Below are 16,259 nucleotides of genomic sequence, written 5' to 3' on the forward strand. Positions count from 1 at the left end.
GGATGCCACGTCTTCTGACACCTGATTAAGAGCGAACCGGATGATGACATCTCGGGAAAATCTGACATTATATGAGATATATAAAACTGAGTATGTGTGTGTTTGTGTGTGTGTGTGTGTGTGTGTGTGTGTGTGTGTGTGTGTGTGTGTGTGTGTGTGTGTGTGTGTGTGTGTGTGTGAGTGCGTGTGTGCGCGTAAACCCGCAAAACTTCTGATGTTCTCAACTGATTTCTCCAAGCTGAGCACGTATCTTATGCTCCAGAAATAATTTTAGACTCAACATTTTCACAAAATGAGTGATGGGGCTCCAAGGGCAAACAAAATTGGCATTCCTGGGTAAATATACGAACGATCGCATAACCTGGTTGCTACTTTGGTTCAAGGGACATTACTCCTGATGACGTACTTATGTTAATTTCTCTCTTTCTTACTCTCTGTCATTCTCACTCTCTCTCACTCTCGCTCTCTCACTTTCTCTCAGTATATTATATTATATTATATTATATGATATTATATATATATATATATATATATATATATATATATATATATATATATATATATATATATATATATATATATATATATATGTATATATATATATATATAACCAAAGATGTATGAGTGTGTGTGCGCGCGCCAGTGTTGAACCGCATAACTTCTGAAGTTTGCAACTGATTATCCAAACTGGGAACATTTGTTACTTATGTTCCAGAGATGGCTTTTAGGTTTTTCAAAGTTTTGACATAATAAATAATGGGATCCCTGGGGGCAGAAAATTATCTTTCCTGGTGTACGTACGGCTGCTTGCACCGCTTCTATTCAAATTGGAAGAGGCAGCTACTGAAATGATATAAGTAGACTGTATTAAATGTATGAACCGGTGAAGACTTCAAACTGCGTTGTCTACGTGGTAGCAATAATAGCCTCTTCCCAGTACCATAGGTAGTAATTTGTTTGAATAAAAACCGTTTGGTAAGTACTATGTTTATTATGAAAGATATGCTAAAATATCCTGAGCTACTATTCAGCTATTTAGCTTCCGTATCAAAGTCTTCCTTATAAGTATAGACGAAGCCCATACAAATATTCTTCAGATATTGATTACAAACCGAAATATCAAAAGTACATTAGTTAGAGATCGTGTCTTTAATGTGACCTTGCGTACCGCGACGCTGCATGAAGAATTGTTTTTGTTTGAGAGCTGAGTTGTCTTCACAATGATCACACAATGTTTACGCGAAAGACTGCACGGTTGAGCCACGACTATTGAATCGAAACCGGAATATCACATGACAGTGTTGTTTTCAAGCGCCTCCTTGCCTGTCCCACTTCGTCACGTCATTTCTTTCATGTAGATTTCTCTTATGCCGTGCTGTTGAGTTCATACCCATGTCTAAGTTATCCTTTCATTTACTCCACAAATGTTTTGTCATCAATGTTGCATTTCTCCGTTTCACATGTTTCAACTTAACTGTATCTTATATATATGAAATTGCTTTCCTTGAAACGTTCTGCAGTCAGGATGTGTCGTGACTTCAACACTATGATCTGGAGACAAAGAAATAATCCATGCATTGGAAACAACTCTCCTCACCTGCTCAAACAAGGCTAAGGTCGTTTCATTTGCCGGTGCCGGGAAAGTGACAACTTCAGTTTTAGGGGATGCAAAAGGCATTCTGTTATTGATTATACTCAAAATGGCTACACTGTCATTCGAGAATACTATGCCAAATTACTGAGGCAGTCACCAAAAGCCTATAATGATGAAAAGACCAGGAAACTTAACGAAAGAGATCTTGTTTCATGAGGACATTGCTCCAGCACACAAGGCCTTCGTTTCAATGGTACTGTGCTTGACTATGACTTTGAACTGGTCCATCAGCCTCGCTATTCTTCTGATGTGGCCCCTTTTCAACTATCATCTGCTTCCCCAACATGATAAATACTTGGCTGAGAAACGGTATTGCGATGATGAGGACATCATATCTGCTATTGAATTCTTTCACCAACAAGATGAAAACTTCTTCCCCAGCAGGAATCAAAAATTGGAACAAGACATGTATAGACTGCAAGGGGGACTCTGTTGATAAAATACCCCCCCCCCCCCCCACACACACACATATTTGATCACATTCCATGAGAGTAACTTGGTCACCCTATGAACTTTTCAGCCAGTTTCTGAAAGTAACAGTTTACATGCATAACATGTGGAATTTTGTAGTAGAAATAAAAGGAGAATCTCCATGACGAGTCACCTCACTGCTTTCTCCGCTTACCAATTATACAGTAACAAAACTTACGCTCTACAGTAAATCAAAAAATCGTATAAAATAATATTACCCCGAAATCAATAGAAATGATGTTAAATACTGTTGGCTGAGTTTAATTATGTCTTTTCTTCCCTGCATATATTGTGTAACATTCAGGCATTACAGGAATCGTAACAACAGAGGCTTTAAACCTTCATCTAACATCAGCAAAACTATGTGGTATCCTGTACAAAATGTAAAATAGCAGAATTGAATGATTTCAACACGTCAATTGTATCATATTAATCACTCTGGGGCTTTTATTTATTATGCCATGAATCATTCTCTTCCAATAAGATGACATTGAAACTTCAGAATGTGAGAGGAAATAAAACAATAGAAACGAACCAGTATCTTGTCGCTACATTTGCATGACATGGGACCGTCACATTATTTCCTATTTTTTTCATTGGCCAAAGAAAAGTGCCATTGCTAGTTGCTGTAGTGTTTTCACCACAAAGCACTTAAAAACAAATAATACATGTCTATGAAATAAGTTTTACAAAATTCATAGCTGCGCTTTATATACTGGAAAAATGCATGCATATACTGGATAAACATGTATGAAACCAATCAGCTATACAACAAAATGAAATGTCAATTCTATTCAAATCTTACGACCATTCAGAGCAGTTCACCAAAGCACATGCCATGAGAAAATCAACTACTTAGATATTCAAACCACGACAGACGGAAGAGATGGCTTTGAAGTTAACGATTTTAAACTAACGGAGAGAACACTCGCATACCACCCGACGAAACACAACTAGATCTCATTATGCAAAGAAACAGTTGCATAATCAAGTACCCGTATTTTTGGAGGGCTACATTGCATTTATCATTGTTGATAAAATGACACGAAACACATTACTTACTGTCATCAAATAACTCCATGTTCCGTTCTTGAACTCCCAAATCACGCAAAGTCTGTGATGTTTTAAAAGTTTTGAAAACTTGTTTAAAAATTTGGTCTTTAGTAATTATATATAGTACTGTGCAAGTTATAGAAAATACTTCTCTATTCTTCTCGTAGCTGAAATAGGATTTTAAAAAGAATTTTTTTTAATATAATTAGTTTCAACAACCATCACCAGATTTTTTAGTTACATGGGAATCTAACTAGTTTTAATGGAAATGATCTTGTCTTAATAAAAAAAATCTAAATTCCATCATTATATAACACCAATTGACAAACAAACCTTCATCTACCGATGATGGATATCAATGTATAAAGACTTAATTTCCGTTGCCTTAGTATGACTGCTATCCATCCATCCAACCATCCATCCATCCTCCGTCCATCCATTCGTCCATCCATCCGTCAATCTGTCAATCCATCCACACATACCCACATCCGCACTCATACTCATAGTGACAGAACCGAGGGAATAAAGAATACTTCAGTCAGTTCTCCATGCAAACGATCCTGGCTGGCAAAAATTCGAGCGAGGATTACGAGAATCCTTATAGATTAAATTCATAAGCTGCTTCGTATAAATTGTAGATGAGAGGCGATTCATTGGATTAAACGCCGAATATAATAGAAATCGTATCTCTGCTATATTCATATACGTAATAAATGCATATGTTTGTGTGTGTGCGTAATTGCGTGTGTGTGACAGAGTGCATGCGTAATTGTGTGTGTGTATGTGTGTGTGTGCGTGTGTCTATGCTTTCCTGCATATGCCCTATATATTACTGGCCTATAGAGATTAACAGCTAGTGAGCCATTCTAAATACACACAATTTCTGAAGCATAGATTAATGTCAATGAAGATGTATTTCGCCAGACTGAAACTTGTTCCTGATGATAAACTATTTTGCGGGGAAATACAAACATATTATATGTTTAGAGGATATGAATAACAGGCGGGGGTCGAACTTATTTTCAAATCCAGGAGACAGTATTGCGAATTGCACAATAGAGCACCAACCACACAATCTTATCAAATGAGGTAGTTTGATCCATTTCTTCTAGTTTATACACAGTTTATAATTATCTCGGAAGGTTAATTGCTCAGTCACTTAACGCTAGTGGGATACAATACTTCATATATAATACATTATTGTTATTACACACATTCTACATACGTAAATATTATATACACTCACACCCAAATGTAGTAATGAACTCGAGATCCCTTTGATGTTTGCAGCGGAAAGTATCCCAACAAATCAAACTATAATTTATCTTTTATCTTTGACTTGTTTCGGTCATTTGACTGCGGCCATGCTGGGGCACCGCCTTGACGAATATTTAATCGAATGAATCGACATTTTGCAAAACTCTTGTCTGCCTTGTGATGTATGGATGTGTGTTTTTACGAGGGGATACTAGAAAATTCCTGGCTTTAGGGACATACATACATACATACATACATACATACATACATATGCACGCACACACACACACACACACACATACATATAATTTCAGTAGTATAAAATAAAGAAAATGGTAAGTTTGAAAACAGCAAAATTGATTTATTTACATAACTGTAATCGTTTCAATATCAGCTTTCATTCATTTTACAATTAATTATTGCATTTTGAACTTATAAAGTAAGAGATCTCTTCGGGATGAAAATCGACATATTTTCCATTACAACCTAATAGAGTGTTGATTATTGACTATGATGGAGGTAATAGAGGAAAAGTGTGTAGTCGGTGAGACGAAAATCAAAAACAGAGACAATTTCTGAGGAGGGTTTACAAAGTGGAAAATAAGCGGAAGAAAAATAAAGAAAAGGTTAGGTAATTATCGAGAACAGAAGACAAAGGAATGTCGTTGAGCATAAAAGAATATGCGAAAAAGCAGATTATGATTTTAAAAATGACATAAAGAAAGGTATGTAAAGAAAAAGTTACTCAACATAAGAGGTTAACGGAGAGAGAAAATGTAAACAAAATAAGCACTTATCAAGGGAAGTTAGGCACGACAGAAATTGACTTGAAACTTGCTAAAATAATATTCGAAGTGTTTTATATGATTTTTATAGGAAATAGAATTTTGAAGTCTTCATGGTGTCATAGTGATATCATATAAAATTGACCAGTAATAAACAAGATGGGCTGAGTTCATGATTTATTCACACATTACTGGGTATTGTTTACCAGTCAGTTTCTTGCCTTGGTGAATGACGTTGGTGAATGGCGTTGGCCCGTGACTAAATTTATTTTGGGGTAAACTTACAGTGACGACACATAGTATTTTATAAAGCGAAAATGCCAAATTGTGATTTAGATATTCCTCTCGCTTTCTCTCTCTCTTTCTCTCCATCCCCCAGCAATACACACATATATGTACGCTTCAGTTCCTCTATCTATCTCTGTATGTATATATGATAAACTTGCCTAACATGCTCGGTTTTACCAAGACGGGAGGTGCTCACTTTGGACTCTACTTTTTATAACCTAATCTATTTAGAAAAGCAGAGTCCAAAACATGTAACTTATTCACGTGTGGGGGCGTGTGTATGCGTGTGTATTAGTGCGTGTGGGCGTGTGTGTGTATGCATGCGTGCGTGCGTATTTGTGTGTATGCGTGTGTGGCTTATAAGCTCAAATAATGTAATATATCTCAATTCTATTTAGCCCCTTGAGTCTTTCAACTTTCAAGGTGGTCTCCTTCATGATCGACACACAAGATATATTTCTCGTACACTGTGTAAAGCACACTCTGTAAAGCCGTAGAAACCATGCCAAAACAGACATCGGAATATGAAGTAAACCTCCGTGCTATGGATTTTTTTTCAAACCGTCCTGCCCATGCCAGAGTAGAGAACAGGCTTAAATTGATAATTATGTTGATGTCTGTGATTATGATGACGATGATGATGATAATTATGATGATGACAACGATAACGACATATGCATCAACGTATATGTTCACATATGTACAAGGAGTGTTCATTAAAGATTTCTCCTTACACACTTCCCAAGGACTGGGATAAACGGAACGTGGCACAAATATTAGTCCTTCTCTACATAGCCACCACCAATGGTATCACAAGTCTCCAATCGCTGTGAAGATCTCGTCTCTAGAAGCGGTAGGGTGCGTCTGGAGCCAAGTTTAACTCGGAAATGAGTTCATCCAAAAAGAGTTTTCCCTTCCCAAAAAAAAAAGACTTCGTGTTTGGTGAGAGGTGGAAGTCAGATGGTGCGAAATCCGAAGAGTAAGGGGGATTAAGAAGGATTTAATAGCAGGAAGAATGTGCTTTCCGCTGCGCAACACACGCATTGTGAACAACAGTGATGTCCTGGAAGGGGTGGACCACTTTTGTCAGCATGCCACTCGTCTCTGCTTTGATGGCGTCCCACAATTTCTGCAGCAGTGAAGCATAATATGCCTCCCTATTTCTGCTGCCCTTTGTCAAAAACTCCATCATCACTACTTCTTGATGTTCCCATAAGAATATGAGCATCTCCTTCTCTGCGGAGGCTTAGACACAAATCTTCTTTGGAAGTGTTCGGTGGGGTCTTTAGTCTCAGGATGATAGTGATGGAGCCATGCTTCATTCTGCGTGAAAAGCCTGCCGTAAAAGTCCTCGTTTTCTTGGCACATTGCCAAAAGAACCTGAGAGAAATTCACCCGTTCCAGCTTCTAAACATGTGCGATCATCTGAGGAATCCATTTTTCAGAGAACGTCCACATATGCAAAGAGTCGTGAATGATTTTTTCCATGGACCCAACACTTATTTTCTCTTCTTAGGCTAGTTGCTACAAAACGGCGGCTTAAAATATATGGATGATGTCGGCATGAAAGACGGGATGTTGTCACCCAGGAATAAGAGCTGTTTCCATCCATGTTCGACTACATTTAACCTGGTGATGCCAGTACTTGACTACATCGTATGATGGTGCATCGTCACCATCAACTTCTTTCATTTCATCGGAAGTCTCTTTTAGTGTACGTCCTTACAAGTATAAGAATCTGATCATTGATCTGCATTCAACTGCCTCTATTATAACACCGTAGTCCACTTCAGAAGCCGTAAAAGGCAAACGAATAATAAGTGGAAGGCTACAATTTATAACGTGATATGTAGAGACATGTATAATTGTGGCTTTACAAGTTTCATTTCCTGCAATAAACAGACGTGGGTCAGAGGAAACCTTTAATGAAAACCCCTTGTAGTTCACTGTATATATCTATATGTAAGTCTCTTTGCCATTTTAATAATATCTATACAGCTCAACATTTGATTGAATGTATGTATCAGTATATGATGGATCACAAGTTGTAATGTTTAATACGTAAAAATTTACATGGGAATATTTTGACCTACAATAAACAGAATTTGAAAAGTGGTAGATAGCACTTTGCTTACCCACAATACTGCATTTCGAAAGTTCCTGTCAGGTTTGATAATTCACGCTCCATCTGCAATAGTTTTATACATGTATAAAATGTGTGTATATATATATACATATATCAAATAAAATAGATGCTCCCCTCTCGGGCCATGTCAAGTTCATTGAGGCCGGTTTCCAGGTTTGAATGGCGTATATATTCTCCGCCTGTCCGTTGCAGAGTTACACATTTTTGCCAGCTGAGTAGACAGAAGCAACGTAAATGAACACAACGCGTTGCCCCGTCTTGAAATCGAAATTACAATCTTACTATGAGTCTAACACACTAATCACTAATGTACATTTCTTTATACTTAATAGGTTATCTATTTCTCTCATGTTCTTCCTAGAGGTCGGGCGAAAGTTTTCTCACATTCTCACATTCAGTAAGGCTTTACCTAGCGTCGAATGCTTATCGAAATTTAAGAAAAAGACAGAAAATATTAAACTATTTCTGGATAATTTCTCTTCCTCTCTCTGTTGTGGTAAATGTTTGGTATATACTCAAAAGTATTCATAAATTTCTATCCTTTTCTTATATATAATATTCTTCTTAATAATCCTCTGAATAACCCTAAACTTTAACTGTTTACAATATAGCAACAGTGTGTAAAACATTTAACTATAGTCCTACATGATAAGACTTACCCTGTTTCATTATCAAAGGTCTTCTAGTGGGCGACCCCCTTAATTGTCAGCGAACATCTTGTTTTAAGATTTCCTTTACCTAACCTCATGATATTGCTTCTAATAAATCTTGATTTTATGACTATACCAACTATGATTTCTGTCTGCTCCGTCGGCCCTACCCCTAACAGATAATGCCCTTGTTCTCTCAGCCGTAGATATACACGGATCTGATAAAGTAGCCCATAAATGAAAATTGACCCTATAAAAACAAACAAATCAGTGACAGGCAGAGTCTGTAACAATGTATATCTTCTTGATAACTTAGTAACTTCTATGCTGGAGTGAAGCCAGCATGTTCTTTATCTGTTTCCTTAACTTCTTGAAGATGTTAGGTATAATTATACTAATGTGTCCATTTGTTCTACTAATTTAATTAAATTCCATGTCTGTGCAGTTGAGGATTGCTCTGCATATTAAATTGATGTAATAACCGCATTGTTAAATTAAATGGGGTTGCATGAAACGATCGTACGTTTGGATATCCTTGTTGCTTATTTTGATATATATTTATATATATATATATATATATATATATATATATATATATATATATATATATATATATATATATATATATATATACATATATATGTATGTATGTACCTATCTATCTATCTATCTATCTATCTATCTATCTATCTATCTATACATACATATATATATATATATATATATATATATATATATATATATATATATATATATATATATATATATATATATATATATACATATATATATATATATGCATTCAGTACATGAAGCACAAGGAGTTAGTTTTATCCGTTCATTTGCATCACTGACTCCATATCTGCCCCCTTGAATTCAACTTATCCGTACTATTTACCCCGATGACTTGATCCTTTGTAAACGTTTCGAAGAGTAGGATCAAATTATTTCAACGCTATTAAGTGCTTTCTGTGCATTCAATGCAATGATTAGTAATATTACGAAACCGGTATGCTTTTAAATCTCTTTAACAACTCACAATAATGACTTTTATTGCCTTTATTTCTAGCTCTGTTCATCTAATTGTATATATCTTTGGTTACTTTTCATAAAAAGCCTTTACTTTTTCGATTTCCAGTGTGCATTTTCGCTTATTTTTCTGCTTACTTTCCCCTTACATTTCCACGTATAGTTTCTATTTTGTTTTTGTAACATATTTCTATTATATATATATATATATATATATATATATATATATATATATGCACACACATACATGTGTGTGTGTGTGTGTGTGTGTGTGTGTGTGTGTGTGTGTGTGTGTGTGTGTGTGTGTGTGTGTGTGTGTGTGTGTGTGTGTGTGTGTGTGTGTGTGTGTGTGTGTGTGTTGCGCGCAGCATGAAAGAGAGAGAGAGAAAATAAATTGCTACTCACAACTCTAGATATATTTTCAGCAAGACTTTTATTTTCATTGAATTTAAACGTCGAATTGAAAATCAGAGGTAATAGAAAGGTAGTGTCCCAGCCTATGGAAGGATATAAAAATAGAAGACAATCATTGCTTTCGTAGATGAGGGATATGTCATGGATATCATGAAGATATAAATATAATTATCAATATAATAACAGTGAGGTGAGTTTTATTGAGATGAGTGAAGCTGACAAGGGATTCACTTAATTTACAACTGACAAATGCATGAATTCCACATGATCATATTTCTTTTGTTGATGGCACAAGAGAGCCTATGCAGTTCAAAGGAACTTGCAAAATAAGTAAAATATTGGCCCGTTTATATTCTGTTACTTTATCATAGTTACAGCTTTACCACCGCTTGTTGTCCACAAGTATCTCACCGATTTAATCAGAAAGAAGAATATTTGAACCAACTGACAGAAATTACATGAATATAATCATACACATACATAGATATAAACCCACATTCATACAAACGCATAGATCGAAAACAGTCATATACGCGTATCTTCTCACACAATATATTACGCATAAATGCACATTCACGTAAATACATCATCGTAAACACACACACACATTTATTTAAAGGACACAATACATGTCTTTATGTGCTAGTAATAGTTTCATATGTTGAGAAATATCACAAGCATATTCTTCGGGCACAAGCTACATATCATAACGAATGAATAAATTTGAATAAGAGAGAAAACGTGAAAAAGCTGGTAAGGGAACATATAGAAAACATGGAAGGTTAAGAAAACGGAAAACGAAAAATTTAAAACTAAGTGCAAAAAATAAGAAAGATAAAAATTAAAAGAGTTCTCCCCTTAGACCTTAAATTATAAGGATGGAAAAATATCAACAAGTTAATCAAGGATAGGCGGAATTTTTCAATTCATCAAAATATATTTATAAATGTTACCGATATAAGAATAAAAGAAAGGCTACTAAGTTATATATCCATGTTTGAGTTTGAAAGCTAACAAAATAACGCATGCGTTTAAGTGGAAAAGAACCTCAGAAATCCACACCGTATGTTACTGGCTCAAATAAATGTAGGTTATGTTTAGCACAAAAAGCTCAAATCCTTTTCAGATCTAGGATTCCTAACTCTCTACTGAAATTTAGGTCAGAAATTTTCAGCTACTGAAAACGAATAAAAAAAAATATTTTGAAGAATTGGAAAATCCTTGTTCTGAAGAGTAACACGTGTTCTACCCTTCGTTTGGATAATTTACTACTTCCGAAGTTCTGCGAGGTATGATACATATATAACCTGGATTCTATCTACAACATTCCCTAAATTTTGGATGCTTATTCGCATATGCAACAATCGCAGTTGGTAACCATGAAGTAAAAATTTAACCGATTTCAGCTAACCGTACTTCGATACGAGAAAGGTTCACATACTTCTGCGCCAATAAACGACAACTTTTCTCAAAAGTTATTTTTTTCATATCTTCTACGGAATTGCTTGAATCTCACTAACCTCCTACACTTTGATCCTTGAATCAACTTATCAATTTATATATAGAGAGACATACACACACTCTCATACTCACACACACGCACACACATATATGAATACCTTTACATATATTCGTATATATATATATATATATGTATAAAAGTATGCAGTTATAATATGCGTTTACTCCGTTCTTTAAATATATATATATATATATATATATATATATATATATATATATATATATATATATATATATATATATATATACACGTATATATATACGCACAAATCCACATTATGCAAAGTAGTAGCTCCAGTTCTGTAAACATTCTGGATTTGGTATGTATATAAACAGACTGGCTGTTGTTTCTCTGAGATTTGTCATGTAATGAAAATACCTTTCATGAGATCACAATAGATTTTAAATATCGATTAAAGATGCTGTTCAGTAATTTTTTAACTTACAGAGAGTGATAAGAATTCGCCATATTTGTATCTTTACTACAAATGTTTAAACACACGCACACACACATATATATACACATTTATACATACATGATAGATCGCTCACCACTACGAAGATTTTTTTCTCTCCTTGTTTCTCTCCTTGTTTCTTTCTGTGTTCCTTTCTGTGGAAAGCGTAGGCTCGAAACGCTAAATACTTTTTCAATTCCCGAGCGTTATACTAATACATCTATTTGTTTTCTACACCAACTGTCTTCGTCTGTTGTTTTTTTGTGAATTATCCTTATATATGCATACATACACACACACACACACACACACACACACACACACACACACACACACACGCACACACATATATATATATACATATATATATATATATATATATATATATATATATATATATATATATATATATATATATATATATATATATATATATATATGTATGTATGTATGTACGTATATATGTATGAATGCATGTATGCATGCATGTATGCGTGTATGTATGCATGTATGTATGTGTGTATGTATGTATGCAGGTATATATGTATGTATGTATGTATAAGTGTGTATATATATATATATATATATATATATATATATATATATATATATATATATATATACATATATATATATATATATATATATATATATATATATATATATATATATATATATATATATATATATATATATATATATATATATATATATATATATATATATATATATATATATATATATATATATATATATATATATATATATATATATATATATACATATATATATATATATATATATATATATATATATGGTTGTGTGTGCGGATATAGGCAGGCATATTAAGACCATTCTGGACTCAATAATTCCCCAGATTAAGCCTCACATTCCGCTCAACATATGGGTTAACACTGATGACGTTTCAAGTTGGTTCAACTCTATTACTTGTAGGAACAATTGCCCATTTATACAATTCGACATATCGAATTACTACTCAAGAATTTCTTCAATTTTATTGAATAAGTCCCTAATATATGCTCGTAACCTTTCACTTATAGCTAGAGAAAAAAAAATTGGCATCATGCTCTTAGCTAGGAAGACAATAATTGAATTCGAGGGTAAGCTTTGGACTAGGTCGGATACCCCTGATAACTTCGATGTGGCCATGGGCTCGAGCGATGCAGCTCAGGTGACTGACGTAGTCAAGGCCTTTCTAGTTAAGAGGCTATTCTCGGAGGTACCAGGCCTTCAGGGGGGTCTATACAGAGATGACACCCTCTTCATATACCCCACCAATAGCAAAAGTACTTTAGAAAGAATTAGAAAAAAAGATTAAACATTTTTTAAATCATTTAATCTGAAACTTCAATTCATGACCAACAAGATAGTTGATTTCTTAGATGCTACATTAGACATAGATAAAGGCCTTCACTACTCTTATAGAAAGCCAGAAGAAACCACAAGTTATATTGGCACATTATCTAATCACCCGCCCTGTATAATTAATACCACAGCCCAGCTGTTTCCGATAGACTAAGTTATCCTCAAACGAAAATATTTTTAGTGATCACGCTCATCATTATAATCAAGCTCTCTCTAACGCTGGGTACTCCCAGAAGCTATCTTTTGTTAAAAACTTAAATGATAAACCACCCAAAGCATCCATCATTAGTTAACAATCTGTTATTACATCAGATATTCACTCTCTCGATCGCAACATTCTTCTGTATATCTCACTTAAGTCTAGTATGTTTCATCCTGGCCTCCTGAAACAATTTCACTCCATTCCACACTTTTGTTCGCCATCCAGTTCGATCCGAAACAAGGCCTTTGGATCCATTTCAAGTCGCTTCATGGTAATCCTTATGACATCCTTAAAACTCTTCGTTTACACCAATTGCGTTTCTCCTCAGCAAGCTGGCCATAAGACAGATGCTTGTGTATGCGTTCAGCTGCCATTCGAACAATATGGCCAAACTATCTCATTTGGTTTCTTTTCAAAATCATTGATTTAAATGAGGAGATGCCTGCTGACGCAAAGATATTTGCCTCTGGAATGAAAAAGTCCCATTAAATGCTTACAATGCAGCGAAGGCTTGTTTGGTGGAATCATTTTATCAGTGTGAAATGTCTTTTGCAACACGTCCAAGTTCCAAAAGAATACAACAGTGATGGTAAGACCACCGATTTGTAAAGGGCCAATATTGTGTTATTTATATGTCGTCGACACCAAACGCGTGACTCCAAAGCACCAAATGCTTCTGCTGCACTTTGTATTCGCAGATGTATTTCTATTTCCAGATTACCATTCTTTTGTTGATTTAAACCAGTCATTCGATACTGTTAGTCGAAATGCTCTGTGGCTACGTCTAATGGAAATAGGTGGGCCAGAAAAATTTGTGAATATGATCGTAGCTTTGCTTTAAGATATGAAGGCTAGCGTTAATGTTGGTGGTAGGCTTTGTGAATATTTCGCTGTGAAATATGGGGTAAAGCAAGGGGAGCTTGATACAACCATCGTCTTTGCAATATAATTTGCTGTTGGGACGTCACACGCTTTGCAAAACGCCGACGAGGGGATTTAAATAAAATCTCGAACAACAGGTAACGTTTTTAATCTGACCAGACTGATATTCAAGACAAAGGTTTTCCCTCCACTCAGTAGGGAACACTTATACGCTGACGATTGTGATCTAGTCAGTCACTCAGAAATGGGCCTTCAGTCTCTTGTTTCTGCATTGCACACAGTTTGTGATGATATTCGCTTGAGCATCAAGTTAAAAAAAGAACAAAAAGAAAAACAGTTGTAACGTTTCAAACTGCAAGTAGTGCTGTTTGCAATCCCACCGAAAGTCTTTGTTAAAGATGCTACTTGAGGTCGTTGACACTTCTGTATATATATATATATATATATATGCGGGGGTGGGGGTGGGGGTGTCTGTATGTATATATATATATAAATATATGCGAAAATTATACAAAATGGATAAATAGATGATTAGTAAAGCACCGGCAGAATTTAGGTTACCCGAAGAGACCCAGAACGACGGGTCGAAACATGTTGGTCTCAAGAAACTGTATTACACATTCCATCTCCTATTTTGTTAATAATATATATATATATATATATATGCGCGTGCCTGTGTCTGTTTGATTATGTCTGTGTTTGTCACACGATCACCTCTTCATAACCGGTGTTGGAGTGTTTGCATCCCCGTATCTATGCGGTTAGTTAAAAAAGATTAATAGAATAAGAACCGGGCTTAAAAAAACAACTGGGGTTCATCCATTTCACTAAAATTCTTTAATGCGGTGCCCCAGCATGGTCGAAGTCTAATGACTGAAACAGGTAAATAAGGTAAGCAAGATACAATAACTATTTAAATGTGTTTAACCTTTCATCTGTAATAAAGCAGGTTCTATTATATCAGGAAACAAACAACACTGACCTATGAAATCGATCTTGTTACATAAGTTTCCGATGCAACAAGCAACACAGGAAGAGCCATTTGTCAATTTATTGCATTTATAGACATTGTTTCTCATAGCATAAAGACATTTTCTGTATGTGCGGCAGGATTTTTCAGATTTCATTTTAACGCCATCCCTTGATAATTTGGTGTGGCACACAAGCTGTAACAGTAAACCCAGAAATCATATATTACTACGACAACAGCACAGGAGATACTGAAGATGGAAAACTATGAGTCATTGCTCTTAAAATTATCAAAAGACAACAAAGGAAATGTTGAAAGATGACTGCATAAGTTATTCCCTGTAAATTTTATTTATACTTAATGCATTTAAAGGATGTTTATAAATGCCCTGAATATGTAACGTTCTCATATCACGTGTCAATATGGTCATCAAAAGCACATAAACACATGATCGTGCATAAACACGCACACACATGTACACACACGCACGCACACACACACACACATTGAGAGGAAATGACAAATAATTATAATTCTGTATAATTCGGTCAGAACTTCTTACTCGGGGGAAAGTACATTGAATCCTCTGTGCAAAATGTATGAACAGTCACGATTTCAAACACCAGCAACAACAGAAATGAACACACCGGTACCCTTCGTAAAAGATGATAATCAAAATAAATGGCCGCACTTAGACGTTCAAGTCATGGCAATAACCAGAATATGCATAAATGGATACAAAAACTGTTTCCCTTCTTCAGGAATATTTTATAACCCTGAAATAAAAATACTCGCATAAAATGTGAAGAGAAAAGTTATCTAGATATAGAAGAATCACGGGACCATGACACCATTCTTAATATTCTTTCTAGAACGTTGGATCTTGAAGCAGATAAGCTATAAACAATAGCATATATATATATATATATATATATATATATATATATATATATATATATATATATATATATATTGGTTTAAACAGCCCTTTGGCTAGAAAGTTTCGAAACATGCCTGTGGAATACCAAATTTCATGTAAACATCTCTGACGTTCTAGCGTTAGACCAAAGCCATCTTTTGAATTTCCCTATTCCTT

At 34.9% G+C, this 16,259-nt stretch overlaps 1 protein-coding gene across 1 annotated transcript in view; it reads right to left on the reverse strand.

The window, feature by feature from the left end:
* The window catches only part of LOC149130322 (adhesion G protein-coupled receptor G4-like), a 38,331-nt gene that overhangs the window by 15,446 nt on the left and 6,626 nt on the right, over window positions 1-16,259 (reverse strand). The window contains exons 3-7 of the mRNA XM_089345714.1: window positions 15,176-15,359; window positions 9,739-9,830; window positions 7,644-7,696; window positions 3,188-3,345; window positions 2,661-2,775 (exon numbers count right to left, since the gene is read on the reverse strand). Coding sequence (XP_089201840.1) covers window positions 2,661-2,775; window positions 3,188-3,345; window positions 7,644-7,696; window positions 9,739-9,830; window positions 15,176-15,359 — 602 coding nt within the window. The remainder of the gene's footprint in view (window positions 1-2,660; window positions 2,776-3,187; window positions 3,346-7,643; window positions 7,697-9,738; window positions 9,831-15,175; window positions 15,360-16,259) is intronic.

This window comes from Octopus bimaculoides, chromosome 29, assembly GCF_046866305.1.
Source record: "Octopus bimaculoides isolate indiv1 chromosome 29, ASM4686630v1, whole genome shotgun sequence".
Lineage (NCBI taxonomy): Eukaryota > Metazoa > Mollusca > Cephalopoda > Octopoda > Octopodidae > Octopus > Octopus bimaculoides.